The sequence below is a fragment of the Elaeis guineensis genome, chromosome 4 (genome assembly GCF_000442705.2).
Source record: "Elaeis guineensis isolate ETL-2024a chromosome 4, EG11, whole genome shotgun sequence".
NCBI lineage: Eukaryota > Viridiplantae > Streptophyta > Magnoliopsida > Arecales > Arecaceae > Elaeis > Elaeis guineensis.
Window position 1 is genome coordinate 137,031,385 of NC_025996.2, and position 23,369 is coordinate 137,054,753.

The following is a 23,369-nucleotide window of genomic DNA, read 5'->3' on the forward strand; positions in this document are numbered from 1 at the left end:
TTCCCAAAACTAGTCGCTAGTGAATTGGTTTTAGGCATTTTAAAAAATCAGCTTATACTATTGGTATCTACTTGTGAACCAAACTCTATATGGTCTTACTCCATCCAAACCTGATGAACGTTGAGTAGGGTGTCTTAGCACCCCAGACCTGAACCACTCATGAAATTACACCTACCTAGCAAGGACCAAATCAATTGTTGGATGAGTAGGGATTGAGTCAAATTAAAAATTAATCCTGAATCCCCTAGGTGTCCAAGTCAGGGAGACCGGAACTGACCTAGTAGAACACATAATTTACCAATGTAAAAATCAAAATACCAAAAGCTCCATAAAAGAGCCTCGAAATGGGGAAGATATAGAAGTAACGAGAGACCACTGCTTGCCTATGTCGAAGTATCATCTATGGTTAAAAAGAAATTATAATGAATTGGATTAAGTTTAGGTCGGGTGAGTAGGTTTTGGTCAAGTTAGTAGTCTCTCGGCTCCCACTGCCACCCTTGTCTATTATTCTGTGATTGGGATGTTATAAATGCTTGATTTTAAAAGTCTATATTTTGCATCTTTAAAGGCAAAATTTTAGCTAGAAAGGAATTTGTAGTAGCTGAACGTACGTTCCACTGCATTATGCATCAATGAGCTTTTTGTAGTCCATCGGTTACAAACTCAAACTTCATTCGACCTTCAGAGATAAAAAGATCATTCCAGCATGAAAAATAAGTAGAAAATCCAACTCACTGACTATCAAATTTCTTTGATATTTCAAAGCAAGAAAAGGATAATCATGTCACCATAATCTAAGTATCATGCAGAATAAAGAAGGAACTAGACATGAACTACTCATCCTCTATACATGATATAATTTAAAACTTTTCCTTGGGAAAACACTGAGCAGAAAAAAGTAGGAACTAGTATTTAGTTTGTAATGGCCCAGTAAAAGAAAAGGATAAAAAGAAACCTGCAGACTTCCGGAGTGGATCATATTTATTGAGGTCATCTTGCATGCTTAAATCAAATACCTTTTCCCCTTATCAAAACTCCGCGGTAAAGGGCATACCAAAAGTTTTGCAACTCCTCCAATCAACCAAACCTTCAATGTCAAATTTCTTGAGTGCATTGCATTTAGCATTGTAGAAGATCAGACTGTCTTGATGTTCTCTATAGTCACGGCACAAAAGCAAAATTTCTTCTTCACTTAGAGTAATTGGACGTCTAATGCTGTAGTTCATGAAACCGTGCATAGAGATTGTATACTGTTTGATCCAATGCTTTCTAGCACAGTCCTTTAGGATCCATATCTCCAACCTTGTTTGTGGCATAACTCTGCATAGACCTAGACACTGTGCCGTAATCACTATATGATTTTGATACCAGACATTGCACTCGGCAGGGTACGCCATCTGACTGAATTCCTCAGAATCCATATTGAACACAATAATCCCTTCGGTTCCCACCCAATGCAAGTTGTCATGCAGTGCCAGTGAATGATCCACCGTACAGGATGTAGGATGGTAAGTAGAAGCATTGATTACTCTCCATGAATATGTTCCCAAAGTATGCACCTCAAATCCAACTCCACACACCCTCGCCAGCAGTCTGTACTCTCCGGTCGATGGGTGGAAGTAGAAGCCACATAGATACCTAGGTTGTATTCTTGGAGCAATGCAAAAAGCTCCCAACCTAGGTTGTATTCTTGGAGCAATGCGAGAACCTTCCAGTGGGTCACTCATCTTAGTACTATTAGACTCGGGATAATTTGTGTACGGCACGCTGATCCACTCTTTCGTGTGAGGATTGCAAACATAGTACTGCCATGCTCGAAAACATAACAAGCCATCACAACAAGCAAGCAGGGAAAATTCAGACTTGACAGGTTTCTGTAAGGTTATCCAAGTAGATTCACTCGTGTTGTTGCTGTTGATAAGATACAGATCAATGGTATCTTTGTGTGTGTCTTCTTTGGGTTGGATGACAAGAGAACTTGTGGCTCTGAGAGCAAGGGAATAGATGAAGGACGAGTCCGAGATTATGGAATAGAATTGCTTGGAGACCCACCTGAACCGGAAGATGGATCTGGTTGGAAGGCGGAGGAGGATCAGAAAGATGATGTCGTTTGCCCAGGACAGCCTACGTTTGATCTCTTCCTGCTTGCTTGCTCCCTGGCTCTCCGCTGCACGCCTGATTTCTTCCATGGATGGTAATCAAATTCAGTAGAAGCGACGGTGGTGGAGAAGGGGGAGAGAGATGCTTCTTGGGAAGGAATGGCAGTTCTACTAGGAAATGAAATCAGTTAGAGAAAATCGGGATGATTCCGATCTGTTCTAATCCGAAAACAAACGGTCCCTTGTTTTGCTCACCTCAATCCGTTTCAAATATGATCCTGATATTTATCTTCTCCGTGAGTTAGAAAGTCTGGTAGGTCTCCTGTAGGCAGAACAAGTACAAAATCCCAGAAAGTGACATCTTTGGGTTGAACTTGACACTTTATTGTAGCTGCCACCTGCTATTATTAGTGACCAATAGATCAGGGTGTCTTGGTCTTCAAGACCTTTTCAGCGGTGCAGCTATACGAGATTATCAATAAGCAACATCATGACTCATCTTGTGATGTTGGCTGCAACCAATAATAGCTGAGATGCCTTCCCTGTGAAGATGGTACCGGAATGCAAGTTCCATTGCCTTGCCTAACAGTAGTTACTGCGAGACCAACATTTTTAGCACATAAAATTGTTTAAGATAAAATAACAAAAAAAAAATCCAATCATTGCAATATCTAAATACAAGGTCCACTCAAGGTGCTCCTGCATTGCCATCAAGCCTTCTATATTACTTTGTACCTTTCAATTTTCTATTGAAGAAAGAAAAACAGTTAATCATATCATCTCATGATCGCATGAACAAATAAACAAACAAACAGATCACAATTTATGTACAAAAGGCAGAAACAGATACAGGAGTACAGGATGTTCCAACAGTTCCTCTTATTCAGAAAAAGAAGATTCTTCAACAGACAACAGATGTGAATGAATGATCCACATCACGGTCTTATGTTTCATATACTACAGAACATTTCTTCAAAGATGCCCCCAATGCACGCTTGAAGCAGCTAGCCATTGACAATAAATTAAACCGGTATCTATCGGGTATATATATAAAAAAAAAGGCGGAACCAGCTAATAAGCTAAATTTGCAGTTAGTACTTTACAGAGATCCAAGTCAGCCAACCCGAAGGACAAAATATTACTGTTATCTGGACAGTGGGTGCTCCTTTACCTCACCAAATACCAGGTCAGCAATGCATGCTGCACTCAGGAACACCCTGCCGCGAGATATCAACTACAGGTCTCCATCTCCATCAGAAGAGAAACACATATGATTGCCATGATATGTTGTAAACAGCCTATCAGGTTCATTTGCCCAAGTCATTTGTCAAACAGAGTCACCTGATTACGCTTTGGAGAGAATATCACTTTCTCCATCTACCTAATGTTTTTACTGAAAATTTTATATGTAAACTTTATTGTACATGGGGCATTGGGGGCAGAGGGTGGCTAAGATTGCCAACTACCACTACCCTAATCCTTCACCGCTGGACCCGGATACGATCAGCCAAAGATGGCCTTCCTACTGCTTCACGAATCCTACTGAAGGCCACCTTCACAGGGACACAAGTGACCAGAGGCACTGTCTCCTCTGGTTTGATAAGACCTCCCAAAATACTGCTACCCCGAACAGTTTTTGCTCCCCTGTTCTCCACACCGAGCTTTGATTCAGTTCCAATAGAAGACAGAGGTCTAGTTTTCTGACTGGACAGAATTACCCTTCTAGTACTCTTCTTCTGGGACTTCCCTGATGATGGTCGGCGGGACTGAGAGAGACTCTTCTTTGCCAATTTGTCTTGTTGATTGAAATGACCAGAATATTTCTTCAGTGGTGCTTTGCTTTCTCTATCTGTATATCGAAGAACATTAGCATCTTCACCATCCAAGACTGATGGGTTAGAACGAGGAACTCGTTGCATGGCAGTTCTTCTTGCAGTCCTCCAGACAGGTGGGGGTGCTGCTCTTTCATCCACACAAAAAACATTTCTAGAAACAAGCGGATCAGTGGAACCATCTTCAAGCATTTCAATTTGGACAGGATGCCCTACAATTGCTTTGCCATTCAATCTACTCATCAGAGAAACCAAAGGAACACGCTCACCTTGATAGCTTGCTTTAACCTTCAAATCCACATCAAACAGCATAGGCCTCATCTTGTCACTGCGACGAGCAGCATAAACCGGCTTATAACACTTGTCAGAATCTTCCCAGTATGCCCTTCGAGCCCCATGAGATGGGCCTCCAGATTTCCAGACTGATGGGGAAATCATATGGGCATCATTTTCCAATTCTTTGAAGCCAGTGTGACTTCTCCCACGACCTCTAGCTGCTTTCAGAACCAAAGAATACCTTCGTCTACCATATCCAGTCAACTTTTCCGCACGACCCAGATCCTTACCAATCAAGTCGACTTCATCATCAGCATAGTTAAACTCATTATTGTAGAAACCATGTCCTGAAGTCCACTGGCTGGAAGCTCCCATTCTGCCCATTCTCAAACCGCTCCCCTTGGTTCCATACATTGCCCCTCTTATGGAACCACTACGTTTATCCAAACTTAAGACAGAAATCTTTCCATCCATCACATCAATATTCGCTATATTGCGAGCACTGCGTTTCCCTTTCACACCCCATTTTCCCAGATCATCAGAAACATATGTAGTGTGCTCTTGAGGAGGTAATTGAGGCACATGACTAGAAGGAGGCACCTCACTATTGTCCACATAAGTGAATTTTTCTGAAACTTGACTTGCAGAGGGCTCACAACCTGTTGCTCCCGATGGCAATGACTTTGTAGTATCTGGATATAAAACCAACATAAAACACGTGGTTCACATGATAAAACCAGTTGCAATATCAAATAGCACAGGACAAAAATTCAAGGGGCATAAAATGGAATATTCAGACTATCAACAATGTAATAAGAAACAATATCTGCTGAAGACAATTAAATGCAGAACAACAATTATTAGCAATACTAAGATAAAATACAGAATTGAAATTAACACACGACAGAGGCTCCACTAACTTCTGGTCTTATAGGTGCCAAAAGTACATTGACTAATAAATTGCAACATATAAGACAAGTTTGACCACCCAAATCTTTTTCTGTTTTCAGCTGGACCTAATGAATTTTGATTCAGCAGCTTTAGTAGTTCCTCTAATTTAAGCAGTTCTTGTTGGAAATAATTAACCATGAAGAAGAATGTTGAAGAATGAAGTCTAAAAAGTATATAAATGACCATCATATATTACTTTAGAAGTCTCCATCTCTCTTTCCCTCTTTCCTAGATTAAAACAGCCATCTGCACCTCCGAAGTGATACTGCATATGTTGACTAAAGCCCAAATGCACATCTCATCTTCTATACAGTTCCCACCTAAATATATGCCGTTAAAAAAGAAGCTTTTAGGAAATAATAGTTGATGGCTATTGAAGCATTTGGTTCATCTCTCAAGCTATTCAAACCCTCCATTTGACCCAGTTTCCCTTTTTTTCCCAATAGCACACAAACTGACAAACATACAAACAAGGCTTGTTCACTATTTAACATTTAGAATGCTTGTTTATAAACTGCATGCACACGTGAAACCAAGATGCTAAAAATATTATGTATTTTTACATTGATAAAGCTAACAAGTGTTGTGTTTGGCTGTTCGCAATGCCTGAAAAACCAAGTTTCAGAACCACAGCTATACTCAAAGAATACACCACACAGACAAAGTAATCTCCACAATATGACAGATAAAATTTCTGCCTAACATCCTAGAGACTCTAGCAGCACAATCCAAAAGTTACTACAAACAAACCTGACAAACCATTTTCAGCTACAATTACTGCCTCACATACCAAGTCAAGTGAAGTTAAAAAATGAATCAAAATAATCATTTTTTAATATTCTTCAACAATCAGCTATGATTCCTGCCTAATCATGTTAAAGTACCCTGCCTGATCATATCAATCTTGCAGAAGCGCAAGAGATATAAAAAAAGAAAAACCATCCTATAGGTGCACGTGCTATCAAACTATATATGTTTAGCTACTTTATTAAGGTGGGGGTGCTAAATCAATCCTGTCTAATTATTTTATTTTAATCATTTCTTACAGCATTACACAAGCCAATACATATCCTAAAAGTGCATGTGGCATCAAACTTTACACGTTTGGCTTCATAACTGAGGTGGCGTCACTATAATTAGTATCGTAGCAGAAGCATCTTTTCCTACAGAAAACACCGAGATTGTTATATTACATACTTAAATGACACCAAAGCCCACCCACAAGGGAGAATGGGAGAAAAAACTCAAAAGTCTATTAGAGAAGCAGCACACTACTACTTTATTATTAAGAAATTAACTTGCTATTATGGAAAAATTATGGTAACATAATGAAAGCTGGAAAACATCTCAGTACCTCCTAAAAGATTTGCCTCCTTATCAATGTCAGTTTCCAAGTATGCCTTTCCAGATAAATCAGAATCATCTACTTCCATCAATCCAGAAGATGCATATTCATCTGTTGAAGTACCAGATTGCTGAAGGCAGTTTTCCATTCCAAGCTGTGTTCCTGGCATTTTTTCAGGATATTCACCATGATCAAGAGAGTCATTTGAATCAGCAGGTAGATTGAAGCATCTGCTCCTTCTTGCCCGATGTATAACACCAGTGTGGTCCTTTCCTTCATGCATTGAGTCAACACCATGATCATGATCAGACTGAAAAGAATGAGGAGAGGGAAATTTTGGACTACTCTGTAGAACCTGATTAAGCGGTCGACGCCTATCACGTTTTTTAACAAGTGACTCTTCAAACATGCCCCCATGTGATCTTGTCTTTTTATTGGGCATGGAATTTTTACTGCTAGCATTATGACTTGCACCTCCCACTATATGCCCAGCATTAGAAATATCCATGTGATTATCAACAGACATTGATGGCTTTCTCTTTGAGGCAGCTATTCGAAGGCCAAAATCCTGCAAACCTCTCATCCTAGGAACATTTTCAGGAATATCCTCCTCCAACCCAACTTGGTTATCATTTTTTCCTTTGTTTATATACATGGAATTGCTAATGTTCTCTTCCTCATTGGACAAACATGCTCTACTTGAAAGCATCTGAGTGTTGTGGCTTGTATGTTTACCATGCACTCCAGGTTCCTCATTTCTCATGGAAGTCTCTGAAGATGAGTCAAATTCCTTTTTCATGGTACCTGAAGGTTTATTTGCTATACTGTTTGAGCTAACCCCCGACTTCTGCTGCTTCATTTCAAGCTGTTTCTTCTCAAGCTCTAGAGCATGAAGGATAGCATCTTCTCGGCGTGCATATTTCTCCCTTTTCTTAATAGGAACACCCTGTGCAGCTTCAGCCCTTTCAATACAAGCATCAAAATCCCCACATCGAAATGCCTTCACACGTTTTGATTTTTCTAAGTTGTACCAGTCCCTGCAAAAAGGATGGAAGAATGAAAAAGGATTTCGATGATGAAGATATTTCATATACTGGTCTCTGCTTAAAGAAATTGTTTCCAAAACTTGGAAAAAAAGGGTGGCAATATTTGGATAGTCAATGGTCAAGCTGGTACATTTAAGGGAAAAAAAAAACTCATTTATATAAACAGAAATTATTAATAAAGAAATTAGCCGCCAAGAATTGCATGGCTCCAAGCAGAAGAAACTACATCTGCAAATGCATACAGGAATTTGAAGAGAATAGAATTCAGTGAAAACATATATGATCAGAGAGTGAAACATAGTAGATTCAACTAAAGTTCATTTCCACCATTAGAAAGGAAGCTAAAACGAAAATGGTGGCACTTAAATATCTTCCAGATGTTTTATGTATACAATATTTTCATTCTGATGTCAATATCCCATTATAAATAAGAAAGGCAGCACAAATTTCCTTTTCGTTTCAAAACTGATTCAGCTATTGCATGAAATGTACCAAGAATGCTTGAGCTGAATCAAACAGGATGCAATAAGGAAGTAAAAAAGGCAGATGAAAGAAGAAAGCTCAAGCAAAGGAGACTGGACACAGATGTAAACCAATGTCAGAGAAACCTTAGGTCGTAATTTAAATGTCTTCAACACATGCATGATGCAGAAATTGTTCACATAATAATGCACGCGTAACAAGTTGAATGTTGTAAAGTTGGAACCAGTAAATACTTAACTGCTGAAAATCAGATGGAGCCCTAGAAATGCATAGTAAAACATCACTACAAGCTATTCCAAGAATTCTGTACCTTCTACACTTGACAGCACTACTACAGAAATGTTAACAAGAGGCCCTGAAAAATGTAAAGATAAACTTAACCAGCTGTCCCCACATATTTTCACCTGAAACACTTAGCTCCAGAAGTTAACCAGGTCTGCAAGATATAGGTGCTCAGGTTTAGTCCAAAGGGTCAACATTTAACATGGTGACAATGATGTTGACATCATAAGATCAGGTAATTTCATGTATAAATAACATGATCGCAAGCTCAGGATGAGAATCTAACAAAATAAAACAAGCAAACAAAGCTACAAAGTACTAAACAGCATCCAATGTAACACAATAGTTCAAATCTTGTAATGCACATGATATCTGAAAACAAAATGCTACCACAAAATTGATATGATTGGTTTCTCACTATCCAATTTACCAATAATGCTTGTAAAGAGTCCTAAATAACCGTATATGTTTCCTTTTAAAAAAATTGTCTGAGCTGCTAAAAACTCAAAAAGTCCTGCAAAATTGTATTTACTATCTTCATTATTTGAACCAAACGCAGATTTTAGTAGTCTTCCTCATAAGCATTATAGGTCATCTTAAATTTTAAACTAACTACTGTTGGTCCTTCCAAGCATATAATGAACAGCTCTGAAATAGAACTATGGCCATTATTAGCTCATCATGACCTGCCTGCCAGACTCAACTCAACATTCAGCCCCCACCTCTCACACCCCCCCACTCCCGCAACAAAAAAAAAAAAAAAGAAGGAAAAAGAAAGAAATAAATTAAAAAACAACTCAATCTCATATTTATTGATGAAAGATTACCCATGACCAAAGAGGATTTCTACACCCAACTTGAGTAAATGCATCACCACACAGATCTTCTTGAAACTAAATGGACCTATAAACCATACAAGTGAATGTTCCTATTTTTCCTGCCTGGCACAATAGGTTGATCTGGTCTAACAAAAAGATATGAAAATAATTTAATATTTAAAAAACTAAAAATACAATAGCATTAAATAAATAATAAAGAAAATGCAAAAAATTAAAAATTTGGGGGAAATGTGCCGAAAAATGAACAAGGAAAAAGTTTAGGAAACAAAGGCTATATCTTACAATTCCATTAGTTGATCTATCAGCTCATCATATTATCTATTCTTTTTTGTTCTTAACCATTGTCTCATCTCCTTGAGGTTCCATGACATCATATCATCTATTAGTTGGTTAAAATGTTCAAGTTAATGCCTTTAATGCTTTGGTATTTTCCAATTTAGATTTTGTTGCTGATATATGATGACACTTAGTGGGTATTATCTTCTAAATTTTAATGGATTTGCTCACATTTCTTTTTTTTTTTCTTTTTTGTATTTTCAAATTCACAAGACTGCTTTGAACTCTAGCAAACAACACAGCACCTATGCACCAAACAGTCACCCAGCCATCCATCTCCCATCTGCAGTCTTTTAAAACAATGATGGTAACTTACAAGTGATGTTGACTACTAAGGTAAGCTTTTGCAAGAACCTCAATTTATAATTAAATCATTAAACTTATAAAATCTTTTGCATCAAAAGATTTGAATAACAAGATGAACAGCGTATCAACAAAGACCACTTCACAAGATCTCCACTTCTATTGAACTAAAATTCTGGTAAATATTAATAACATTATACATTGCACTGATCAGCTGCAAGTTTCCAGCTCTAGTTCACATTTACATGTAACATTGCATGTCGCACCAGTCAAAGGCTTATGGAGACAACAACAAACATAAGAATCAACTGTTATATGTGCTGTCATAATTGGCATTCATATGATAAGGCTCAAATACTGAGGTTCACCTTTCTAAAATTTTGTATCACTTATGCATATAGACAGAGAAACAGACAGATAGACTCATACATATATACATTCATGCATACAAACAGACTCACAGTAAGAATAAAGAAAATAAAGAAAAAAAAGAAACACACAGCAAACAGTTGCAGAGCTGATTTTAGTGGTGTCTCATTCCCTGATAAAAGCTATTCTCCATAAATCCATCTACCATGAAAACCATGCATGGAGTTTCAGACAGGTTTCCAATATGAATAAAATTTTCAGTTAAAGTATTTTCAGAACATGTTCTTATTCATTAAACTGAAGATAAAACTTGTACCGGACAACATCTGTAGACTGACATTGCGAAGAAATGGTCAGACAATTAAATTCTAAAATTTACCTTATGTTGCTTTTCCTAACATACAATATATCGAAGCAAGCATCACTTCAACACGCAGCCATTTGGAGTATCTATCAGTCTTACGAATAAGTGTCTAACTAATCAAGAAGCTACATCATTTTAGTTGCCTTGCAGATGACCTACTGTCCAGGACTACCATTTGAAGCCCAACAGAATTAGAACTACAATCATAGAAGATTAAGTGTTTTCCAAAACTTCAAGAGAAAAATGAAAACGTATGAAGAGAAGGGATTGAGTAAGCATTAAATCAAACACACTGCAGATTTAAGATCATCGCTAGTTTTATCTATTCAAACCACAGCATGCATCATAAAACTTCGAATTTTTTTTTAAAAAAGCTATAAAATCCACAAAGGAAAAGAGAATCTCACACGCTGGCGTCCTCCCTTCCGAGGAGCTTGACCGGCGTCCCCGATCTCGGCGACATGAGATGCGACGCCGACAGCTCGTCGGGGCCGAGTATCCTCCCCGGCCACCAGGAGCCGTTCCTCCGCCGCACCCAGACGATGGTCCCCACCGAGCAGTCCACGCCGAACCCTCCTCCCTCACCGCCCTCAGATATCCCCATCTCCCTCCCCCTCCCGAACCCCACCCCACTAAAACCGAAAAAGAAAAGTATATATATATATATATGTATATATACGTTCAAAACCCTGGAAACCACCGATCCCGCGGCGGCGGCGACCCGGTCAGCCGCCGGAGAAGGCGAGCGCTGGCGCCCAATGCCGCCAGTGGATCGTCCCGCCGGAGGTGCTCGCGGATCCGGTCAGGAGACCGCCGCCGTCCCACGCTAGGGTTTCCATTCAGATCAGAGAAAATCTCATCCTTCTCCGTCCACCTCCATCTGCAGTCTCCCTAGGGTTTCTTCTCCACCACCATCACCGCCGCCGGCGCTCCGCCCTCTCCTCCGCCGCGGGCTCCCCGGCCTCGATCCCCTCAGGTGGTCCTCCGCCGACGAATCTAAGACGATCTCCACCTAAGATTCCGGTTTTTCTCCTATTTTTCTCCGTTTTTTTCGTTTTCTCACAGGATTCCGGAAATAATATAAAAAATAAAATAATAAATAGACGAACACACAGGCTCTCCGCCGCCGCTCCTCCCTTTCCTTTCCCTGAGGGTCGGTCAGGTAATAAAACACGAGCTCTCTCGAACCGGAGGTGTCCGGTTTAAGTACTTGGCCGGAGGGCAAGGTATTGTGTATTCTAGGAAGAAGATAAGTTAGCATGGGTTCAACAAAACTGACCGCGAGATGGAGATCGGGTGGAGGAGAAATTGGTTTTTCGAGTGGGCCTACGTGTGATTAGATTGGAAGTTGGACATGACCGACGGAGCGCTTTTAGAGATGGTTGGTTTCTGACGGTTGGATTGAAATCTGACGGGTGGGTCGGGTCCGTTACGGTAGTTTGTCTGAATGTGGGTCTGGGTGTGACGTCAATGGACCGGTTTTTGACCGTTGGGAATGGTCGGTACGGGTTTCGTCTGGTTCCAATCCGGTCGGATTGAACCGGCTGTGAGTCTGACTCGGTTGGGCCCTCAACAGGCCGGCCCGTCGGGGAAAAGCGAATGATTGGGGGAGGCTTCTGCCATGGAGAGCGAATCATTGCCTAATTATCAACGTGTTTCCAGAAGTAGTAGGGGGAAAATGTGATATGTGGTGTGGAATGGATGGAAAAATGGAAAGATAAGAAATTTGATGGGAATGGAAAGGAGAAGTGGAGCATGGTATTTTTGAAACAATGGTTCAAAATTTGATCAGCTCGAGTTGGGTGGACCAACGAACAAATTTGTTGATTTATGTCAATCCAGATGAAATAGAATTCAGTTTATGTTATACACATGAAAAAAAGTAGTATAATAACTTTTGTTCGGCTTTTTTTTTTTTATTATTTTTTATCATATCCTAAGATTTTACTATATATATTATCTATTATCTACTATTTTAAATAAAGCATGTCTTCTCCCCTACGAGTCCACTTTTACAAATATTTCCAAGGTAACCAACATTCTCCTTGGATTGACTGTCAATTTATATTTAATCCCTATTTATTGAAAATTATATTCCCTCTACTTAATTTGGTTGATATTTTGTATTGGCTTCCTGACCTCGTATAGATTTATATATTGCTATATATGTAGAAAATGTATGAATCATTAAGAATAGGCAAATTGTGTGGGAAATAGCTGTAAATGTTTACAAAACACTAGCTTAGCTATAAGTGAAGAGCATGGGGATTAATCATATGGGAGTGAAGAGTATGGACATTTCCGATCATACACTTCTACAATTAAAATATGAATAGATTGCATAAAGGCTATTCATGAGGATTTAAATAAACTAAGATCAGACAAAATATATCCAAAAAGTTGAACAAAATTGGCCTGATTATTTGACCTATAACAATATTAATTTTAGATGTAGAGATCAACACGTTGGCATCCTCTAGTTATATACGTAAATATATGAACACTCAATAAATACTGCATATGAAATTCTTTGATCTGCCTTCAACCCACTAGACTTCATTAATAATATCATCTCATATTGCTGCTAATCCATCAAAAACCTATTGTTTTGGCCACATATTACTTTTATTTTTTTGCCTTATCTCAAGAAAAAAAATTTCATTCAAGTAAGATTTGCTGCTCTCAATCCAAATTATAAATCCTACTAATACCTTTATTTTTTGTTCCGTTCTTCTTTCTAACCTAGTCAGCTAAGGAGAACATGATGTTGATCACCATCAACCAAAAAAATATTTATCAATATAATTTTATGGGATTAATACTTGACTAATTAGAGGTGGGGATTTAATTTGGATCCATTACAACATAGAAATCTTATCTTCGAGTTTGGCAAAAATCTTAATTAATCAACTATTTCTTGTATCATAGTATGTAGACTCTATAATCATCAATTGTCTTCTTTTTTTCTCAAAAAAAGTTAGCCATTGGTGATGCCTAGATCAATAGATGATGATAATTATTCTAATCTATGCCGACCCTTTCATTGAGCATAAGTTAGGAATATTTCAGCTTTCATTGGAGTGCTAGAATTTGGCCTATGTTTTGATAATTCAATAATGGATCAAAGCTTTGACCCAACGTGGATTATAATGATAGAGTTTATCTCATATCAAGCAGATATGGGTTGAATTAACTTTATATATGTAGTGTTTTCAAGGATAATTTTTTAATTAATATTATACTATAAAGAGAAGCTAGACTAGGTTTAGTAGGGTAAGCAATAACCATACAAAGAGATAAGAGTTTACCTAGTCTAGCCTCTGACCTATATTCATAAGCAATAATAGGAGAAAGCTTATTGATGGTGGAAGATTATAAAGTAGGAAAAAAATCTTTAATATGAAGCTTGCTATCTCACTAGCATTCAAAAGCTTAAAATAAGAACAGATAATCCCAGAACCCTCAAGAGAGTAAATAGATATTATAGACACCTCAAAGTTCTTTTGCTAATGTATCCTCTGAATACAAGATACAACATAATCCACTATATATTTAACTTACCATGGACCCAATCTACCAATAATCCTAAAAATTGGGTTGAGGTTAGATTGTATAGGGTAGTTTATGATTTGATCAAGAGTCAACTTACAAGATTGATCCTTGCATAAGTATGGGTCTAGAATTTCAATATAGCAAGTCAAATATATTCAGCTTTAGTCAAGATTGCAGGTGCTAGTGTTCTTAACTTAACTCATGATAACTCATATTTACATATTGTCATCTCTCCTAAACCGCTCTTAATTACCATGGGTCTCTAAAATACTTTTTCTTGATTTTATAATTTTGTCCCATTTAGCAATCATTTTAAGCATTTATCATTTTATATTACTTTTACTACTGAATTCAGTCAATAACAAGTCTCCACCCTTTGAGCAATTTCAATTTTTTTTTATTAAAAGAAAGGATTGAAACAACTTTCTTTGGCCACTAACCCCTAATGCCAAAAAGAAAAAATAGAAATAGAAACTACTCTCCTCTTAGATAAGTCTCTAGATTATTACTCTAAGATTATTATTACAAATATCATCACTCCATTTGCCCCTTTGGTTCCACGTAAATAGCCTATCACATTTAACTTTTGTCGAACGACTGTAAGCCAAATATTACCTTATCTATTTTTCTTCCTACTTTCTTTATTTATTCATGTTTATGCTCTATACTCTCACTAGTCATGAGGAACACGCACCTAAGACAGTAGCCTTGGTGTTTTAATTAAAAAATGAATGAAATCAGTATTATTAAAAGGGATTATGAGCATTTAATTTAGTTAAGATTTTTTATAATATAAATTTTGAAAAGTTAGCATGAACTTTTTTGGGCACTTGAAAAGCTTTAATACTTACTAGATGATCCTACTCAACTTTTTGTATTCGTCAGTGATATGTATGATATTCTTATCTCAAACTTGAATGACTTCTAAAATGTGAGGCATGAAAATTTTTATTTCTTAAGAGGTCATATGTAATAATATACATAACAATGCATGAACGAATCCATGCTGTTAACTACAAGGATTAGTTCAAATTTTAAATATGATGCTTGTCTCTAATAATTTTATTGATTTGGGTTTATGTGTGATGGTTCCAACATCATGCTTGAAGTAGTCCTAACAATTTGATTATCTAGATCTACTTTATTTGTTAAAAGGTTTTTAGTAATAGTACTCATATCATGTTTAAGATAGTCTCATTTAATCAAGACTACTTTAAACTTCTCATGAGGGATTGTATGAATCTTATAAAGTTTGAACATAAAAACAAAGTTTCTTTTTCTTTCCAAATCCCACTCTTCTTTATATCCCTATAAGATGTTAATTATCTTCCTGAGAAGAGGTTAGAAGTCAAACGCTGTCTCTCATCATAAAGGATGTGAATACTTGCTTCCATTCCCTAGCTTTGGTGAAGAGAAGGATATCCATCGATATTGAAGTAGTTTTTCTCTTTATAATGCACAAAAAATGATGAGAGTGCCTTTATTGAATCATTTAGATTTGAAACTTCCTGTGAGATGAACGATGTAAAAGTAAAAGAGAGAAGCAATATCTAATGTTTGATGGAGACTCATATTTAATTAGTTCATATGTCCCCAATAGGATGGAGATTAATGTTATGTATGTTGATATTATAGTTTGTTTTGCCAACTCAAAGTTTCAAATATTATGAGCATTGTTGGACTTCCTAGTTTTGTTTACAAGATTTTTATTCACAATTTAAAAAATTTATGGGTAGCTCAATTTGAAGCTATATCTGACCCAAGAGGATCACTAGATCCAATGTGAACTATTTTACTATGAGTAGGGATGGACCAGATCTAAGAACAATATCTATCATATTGAAAAATCAAATCACAAGCCAAACTTCGAAGAATATAACTTGGTCATACGATATCCGAAGAAATAATTTATTTTTTAAAATTAGATACATTCTCATGATCTACAACTTAGAGCCGATTCCTTAAGGGGTTAAAATAGCCCAAAATTTCATCATTTGAGCTCTAAAACAAACTAGTGAAACCAAATTTTTTTATTTATAAAAAGAATTTAACTGAGAACATCTTCAAATCTATGAAAAATCAAATAGAGAGATAGAAGACAAAATTGATGTAATTGTCAAAATCTATCTTCTATAGAATTTTAATTTTTTTCATGATTATTTCTATTAGTCATAATTATTTTTTGAACTTAAGAAATCCAACCCAAATTGAGAAAGGTAAGACCTCACTACTATTATAAATAAGAGCTATATATATACCTCAATTTATGATGTATGGATCATCAATGAAAGAAAAGGGCATGTACACCCTGCTTTCATAATTTTTTTTTCATTTTCTTCTAAATTTCTTTTGAGAGATTTAGATTGAGCAAATCAAAGACATTCTTTCTTTTCTCTAATTGGATCAATATTTTATAACTAAATAAAACAATATAAGAAATAAATTTAAATAATAAAATGAAGCTACTAAATTGTCTTGAATAATAATGCTAAGGTTTGATAAAAGTGGACAATCTATGCCACTCCATTACAATTAATAAATCTAAAGAAAACTATAACCAAAACTATCCATAGGAATTAACTTTTGAAACAAATTAAAAAAATTTGATTCTATTGGAGAGTTGAGCGCATCAATTTGTTAGGAAGAAAGGCAAAAGAACTAATATACAAGTCTTAGGATCCCTCCTAATGGCAACTGGACAATCAGTTTAGCAAAACAACAAGAAAGAGGGGCAGCCATATGCCTTCTCGCAACTATTAAGACTTTTACTATCAAACTTTCCAATCTCTAATTATCAAGAAAGTGTAAGAAAGAATTACATGGAGAGTTTAAGAATGATTAAGAAAGTTTTGAGCATCCCTTTTCTCTTAGAGTCTCGAATAAAGAGCCAACATAGCTTAATTCATCCATTTCCAATATCAGCTAGCACCCTTTTTCGATGCCTGAGAGTCAATATAGATAGGAGGTTGGAAGGCTTATTGGAGATATAAAGCTTTTCCTTAATCAATTTTCATAATGGCTCGATGAATGGGCAATGGAGGAATAGATCACCATATATTTAGAGGAGGTAGTTACAGAGAATACAATATTCTTTGACTACACCGTTTCTTAGCCATGATATTCTTAGTTTGCACATTTTTGAATAAATTATATTCCTGATCCTTGAACTAAATTAGATTTTCTTAAATAGTTCTTAAACTACAAAAAAGCTAAAGTTTAGTCTCTGAATTATCTGAACTAATTTAATATTATCCTCAAATTTGATTTCGATAATTTTCTCTCACCAGAAGTTCGATGCAGCAACCTTCGATGCTTATGTGGAGTACTCTTTGTTCGCATAGCTCAATCGATGTTACCGTGGCTTAAAATATTTTGAACCACATCATCTTCTTCTTTTTCAGATCTACTGATATGGCTAAAATTTCTAATCTCTCATCTCTAGGTCTTCATCTTCCTCCCCAAAATCTCTCATCTTTCATCTCTCTTTTTCTCATCTTCAAAATCCCAATGAAAAAAGAAGAGAAAGAAGGAAATCCTCTTCCCTCCCTAACAACCTTTTCTTCTTTATTTTTTATTGCTCCATCTCATTGAACTCTCTCTACCCACTATTTTCAAATCTCCCATCTCCCATCTCTCTTTTGCTTATCCCCAAAACTCCAATGAAAAAAAAAGAAAGAAAGAAAAACACCCTTCCCTCCATGACCCTATCCTCCTTTGCTTCCTTTATTCATCTCTCATCATGTCCTCCTAATGCCTCCCATCTAGCTGATGTGGTTTCATCATCTTCTCCTCCTATTCTAAATTTTCTTTCTCTCTGTGGCTCTATCCTCCTCAAAGAAGAGAAATCAAAAGATATCATAAAAAAAATAATAATAAAATTTTAGAAGAAACATAATTATTATTTTTGGCCATATCAATATTTTTTAAAAATTTTAATATCATATAAGTACCACATAAGCATCGAAGGTTACCATATCAGATTTTCGGTGAGAGAAAATTATCGAAATTATGTTTTAGGGCAACATTAAACCAATTCAGATAGTTCAAGGACTAAACTTTAGCTTTTTATAGGTTAGGAATATTTTAAAAAAATCTGATTTAATTCAGATATCAGAAACATAATTTACCCCATATTTTTTTTGGATAGAATCTTGTGAATTTAGAAAAATTTGATGAAATTGGTACTTTACAAATGCAATATTATGATAAATTTGCTATTTGACCAATTAACTATCCTCTATAACATAGTGGCTAGCTCAAAATGGGATATTAAATCATAAATATGACTTGATGTCCATAAAAAAGGATCCTGCTAAATGTTCCAAGATATGATAGTGGAAAATCTCTTTCCAACCAAATTCATATGGCATAAAGCATAGCATCCCTCCCGCATAATATAACTTTGCCAACCTTGCATTACTTAATATTGTAGGTTTTGACACTCAAGATGTATATCTCTATGAGAAAGGTTGGTACAAAAAAGGTTGGTCAAAATAAAATGCAAGATAGTGGAACCAACTTGATGTCCATGAGAAGGATATTTTAAATCTTATAATGAGAGAGGTAGTGATCTAAGGGATGATGGTCATAGAGTATTCTTCTGACCAAATTCACATAGCAATAAGCATGTTTCTTCCGATGTGGCAACCCTCTTAAGCAGCACGTGACTTGACCATTAGTGATGAGTATTCGGTAGTTTTGTAGGTTCCATGGTCAAAACATCTCCACAATAATCTTGGGTTAGAAACTTTCCCTTCTAGTAGAGCCATCTCCATTAAATATTTCAACAAAATTAAATTTAAAAGCCTTCATGTTGGTAGCTACCAACAAGTATTAAATACTTTAAGAGAAATAGCTCTAAGAATCCACACAACCCTAGGGAGCATACATGAGGATAGAGAGGCAAGGTGAAAACTTTAAACCAAAATATTAATTAGATAACCAACTTGCCTTAGAGGTATATAAGTTAAATTAAAAACTCGATTATCCCTTGCATTTGGGAGATTTCATCCCACAAAGCAAAAGATGTTGCTAACTTGATTTTGTACCTTTTATAGAAATCACATTTAGGTTTAATAAAATTATAAAATCCCATGTTGATATATGCCTTGATAATCTTCCACATCTGTTGTAAACAATTAATTTTGGTCGGTCAAATATGACTGACTCGATTTGCATATGGACATTTACTGGTTTCTTTTTTTTCTTTGGTGGAGTATGGGGGAAGGCCCAAATTTAAAGCACACCTCCAAAGGATTACAATCCTCAAGAAATACGTCACAATTTGCTTGAACAAGATGAAAGTGCCGAGAAATAGTTTCACATCCATGCAACTAGGCACTTATTGTTGGCTCTTACGATAGCTACCAAAACAGCCACCTGATCATCTTCACTGACAGCACCAAACTTATCGAAGAAAATGATGGAGAGCTTCATGCTTGTGAGGTCGAGAATGCAACTGGGTACTTATTATTGGCTCTTGTTGTAGCTACCAAAACAGCCACCTGATCATCTTTATTGATAGCACCAGACTTGCCGAAGAAAATGATGGAGAGCTTCATGCTTGTGAGGTCGAGGATTTACCGATGAGGCATTGTTAAGAATTGATCATCATGCTAAGGAGGACTATCACGAAGCCCCCCTCCAACCATAGATAGTTGGCTCCCCATTTATTGGCCTCTTTAGTTGTTGTAAGAAAAATAAAAGTTATTATTGTGGTTTTTGGTAAAAAAATGCCAAGATAATCTTTTGCATGTGATGCATAATAATCTATTCAACAGAATAGGAAGTCATATTAAAAGTTGTATTTTTGAGACACCAATCATAGTATCTCCAGAAGTACTAGCACAAAATTGGCAATATGATTTTGTGTGCTCAATCTTATCTTCCTTGAGACCATTGTGAATACTAAGACTGAAGCAATATTTTGCATCTATAAGGTTTTTGCTACTTCATAATCAATTATTTATCCATTTCCTTCATAGTTGTAATCATTACTTCTTCAAGTGCCATCAAGTTTCCATAAAAAGTACATGTTGCTTGCCCTAGTGCTTGCATAATTTGTACACCAAGTATAAAAAGATGGCAATTTACAACCCAACCACCATAAAAGAACACATATCTGTCCGAAGATATGCAAGTCTTGGTTTGACTTAGTAGGTTCTTGTTGATTGTTCTGACTAGGAGAGCACATGTGCTGAGCAACTTGTGAGCACTCCTCGTGCTTGACTCAACTATTATTGAGCTCAAGATGAGCTCGAGTAGTACAAATAATTTTTTAAGTCGAACTTAAGTAGTAAAATACTAAGCTCAAAAGATCACAAGTCTAGTTGGGTATATATATTTTTAATAATGATATATTTTATTTATAATATATATTATTAATTTAAAATTTTAAAATATAATAGTACTTGTATTTATTTTAACCATATATAAAATTCAAGCTCGAGTATAATTTAGTTGATATTCGAGTCAAGTCGAATTGAATGGACCTTGAGTATTGCTTTTTTCTGATCAAGCCAAGTTCAAGCTTAGATATTGAGGGTCGATCAATTTTGAGTCGAGTTTTGAGCTGAAGTATTTTGAATTAAGTTAAGCTCGAGCCTCCAGCTACTCAACTTAACTCAGCTTGATTGCACAGCTAAGCCTAACCAAACTTTTTATTTAATATGTCATATTTATGTTTAAGTTGCTAACTATCTAACTTGAGCTATTTAGTAAATGGCTTGCATCTAAATAAATATGACCCCACATATTTAAAACCTATTTAAACAATACCCTATTTAAGAACCACCTTAAATACTTTAGTTTGTGCATTAATATCAATCTCAAATCAGCTTAATAGGTCACTATAGACTCAACCCAAATTAGTTTGTTTATTGAATGAGTTATAAATATCTTCTTATAATACCTATCTAACAAATAAACAGGGGTTAGATTTTGATTTCTAGCTTATTTACTAAATAAATTAATTTTAGCATTGATAATTTTTGTAATAATTATTTTTCAATAATTCTCATTGGCCTAAATCAACCCATTGGCACCCCAGCTCCATAGATGCCAATATTTGACTAGACATGCATACGCTAGATATCTCAATCAAAAAGAAAATAGTTGCTATTTTCAATTAATTATGTAATGATTGATTATTAATAAAGCTAAGAATGAATTAGAAGTTGATGCTATTATAGTGGCTGAGTGACAAGCAACAATCCTAAAGATCTTGGGTTCAATTTTTTATTTAGTTATATATATTATAGGTACTTATGGACTGTTTTAACAAGATATTGGAGAAAAAACTTAGCGTGACTTTTAGTGACCCAAATAGAGTCACTATAGTGATCTTAGATCATCGATGATCCTCATCATTTGGTAATCTAATCCTTGATCATCAAATATCACCATATTTGGTATGCTATATTCTAGTGTTTCGAGATTTCTAGGTATCCATGATTAACCTATTTAGTATACTATGACAGTCCAAGATCACTAACTATCTAATACCAAAATTATCGTTGATATATTTCATATATTTTGTATATTTTAATTGGGGCTGAAGGGATTGGAGAGAAGTTAGGCCAATTTTTCTCATTAGACTAAGGGGCATTTTAATTTGTTGCCAAATTTCAACCAAACATCGCTACTCTAGGTGGTCTTGGAAACTTGTCCTCAACCACAGATTTAATATCACAAGGTTTGAGCAATGCTTTTAGGATTAGGGGTGCCTTAGAATCACTATCATGCAGGATCACTAGGATGCAACCAAACACATCTCATCATCTCCACCCATATAACCACTAATATTGAGGTCATCATCCCAAAACAAACATTACCTAACATCCATATCTGATATTGGACAAAATTATAGGCATATGTCAAGATTTATATCCGAATCTTATCAAATACAAAGATTTCTATCTGACTCGAAATGCAAATAGAAGTGAATTCATTTGGGTAATATCCAACATATTCTCATCCCTACTTATTAATTGAAAACATGTCTCACAACTAGAGACATGCCATGTGACCATCTCTAATTCTAATTTTAACTTTTTCTATTTCAATCCTAACAAGTTTCTCTAATTTCAAGAATTGGCCTCATTTGTCTAATTAGAAGCAAATTTTTGGATGACCACTTCTTCCATCAAAATCTCATTGTTAGAGATTAAAAAATAAGAAACTATTAAAGAATATAATAAATAAAGGATAATCTATTCAACCTGAATGGATATAGAAATGGATTCAATTAGATAATGTCGGACCCATTCTCAATCCTAGTTATTAATTAAAGACGAGTTTCACAAGTAAAGGTATGTTGTCCAACCATCTCTAATTCTAATCTTAACTTTCTCTATTCCTATCCTAACGAGGTTCTCTAATTCTAAGAATTGGTCTCATGTTTTTCATTGCAAGCAAATTTTTTGAGCAACCACTTCTTCCCCCAAAATGTCATTGATAGAGTTTAAAAAAATAAGAAATTATTAAAGGACTCAAACAAATAAAGCATAAATATAAAATCCTAAACAAGATAAGCATGTCCAATTCAATAGGAAGCTTGGAGGAAGGGAGAGAGAAGATACGGAAGGTTGTTTGCCAATTGAAGCTTGAAATTGAAGTCTTAAGGGCAAATGAGGAGACTAACGAAGATGCTTGGAGAGTGAGGTCTACAAAAATGAGATAGTACCTAGATGTCATAGCCAAAGAATGAGTCTAAAATTGGGCCTGGCAAAAGAATAAAGGGAGAAAGACAAGGGATAGAATAGAAAGAAGAGGTTATTAAGAGGTAAATAGAGACTAGTACCTACCCATCAATGCTCAAGGTCGAAGAATAGACTTTGAAAGTGCAATAGTGGAAGGAACTTCTCATATTCTTGATTAGCTCTTAGCCCGAAAGATGTACCAGATCAGAGAGGCAATTGGCAGGGCAAAGGCATACCTACCCTATGGCATGGCTTTGACCTTCATTTTCAGGGAGTTTGGCTTGCCACTTGACAGAGAGATCATCCGTGTTTTGATGCACTCTAACACATACAATGACTGGTCCCTGCATTATATAGGAAACCATAAGTCGAACGGTCATTGGGTATGCAAGATATCTAAATAGGAGCCATAAAGGCTGAGGGATAAGGTAGGACTGAGGCATCCTCAGCCCGAGTCTCCATCACCTTAATCAACAAAGTCTCAGTGCCTACTGGAGCACCTCATACATCTACTCCTCCTGTGACACCAACCCTAGCAATAACATCAGCCCCAGCATCAGTAGCAACAGGTTAGCCCTCTCGACCCTCCAATT

General features: G+C 36.1%; 2 protein-coding genes across 3 annotated transcripts; both read right to left on the reverse strand.

Annotated features, from left to right (window-relative positions):
* Positions 1-725: 725 nt before the first annotated feature.
* On the reverse strand, positions 726-2,805 carry LOC105042544 (putative F-box protein At5g50220). 2 transcript variants are annotated; one of them, XM_073256867.1, is made up of 2 exons: positions 2,053-2,344; positions 726-1,986 (listed from the first exon to the last, which is right to left on the reverse strand). In XM_073256867.1, the coding sequence occupies exons 1-2, from the start codon at positions 2,187-2,189 to the stop codon at positions 1,029-1,031; spliced, it is 1,095 nt and encodes a 364-aa protein (XP_073112968.1). In that variant the 5' UTR covers positions 2,190-2,344; the 3' UTR covers positions 726-1,028. The 2 variants fall into 2 exon arrangements, with proteins under 2 accessions (XP_073112968.1, XP_073112967.1); XM_073256866.1 differs by adding an exon at positions 2,355-2,805 and having other exon boundaries at positions 727-2,270.
* A 156-nt stretch (positions 2,806-2,961) lies between these two features.
* On the reverse strand, positions 2,962-11,692 carry LOC105042543 (uncharacterized protein At1g51745). The gene is made up of 3 exons (XM_010919806.4): positions 10,933-11,692; positions 6,513-7,540; positions 2,962-4,899 (listed from the first exon to the last, which is right to left on the reverse strand). The coding sequence occupies exons 1-3, from the start codon at positions 11,127-11,129 to the stop codon at positions 3,581-3,583; spliced, it is 2,544 nt and encodes an 847-aa protein (XP_010918108.1). The 5' UTR covers positions 11,130-11,692; the 3' UTR covers positions 2,962-3,580.
* Positions 11,693-23,369: the final 11,677 nt, after the last annotated feature.

Coding starts and splice junctions, on each gene's coding strand:
- LOC105042543 (XM_010919806.4), bottom strand. CDS start 11,129: ATGGGGATATCTGAGGGCGGTGAGGGAGGAGGGTTCGGCGTGGACTGC. Junction 7,541..10,932: donor GGAAGGGAGGACGCCAGCGT/GTGAGATTCTCT, acceptor TCCTTTTTGCAG/GGACTGGTACAACTTAGAAA. Junction 4,900..6,512: donor GGAGGCAAATCTTTTAGGAG/GTACTGAGATGT, acceptor TTTTATATCCAG/ATACTACAAAGTCATTGCCA.
- LOC105042544 (XM_073256866.1), bottom strand. CDS start 2,189: ATGGAAGAAATCAGGCGTGCAGCGGAGAGCCAGGGAGCAAGCAAGCAG.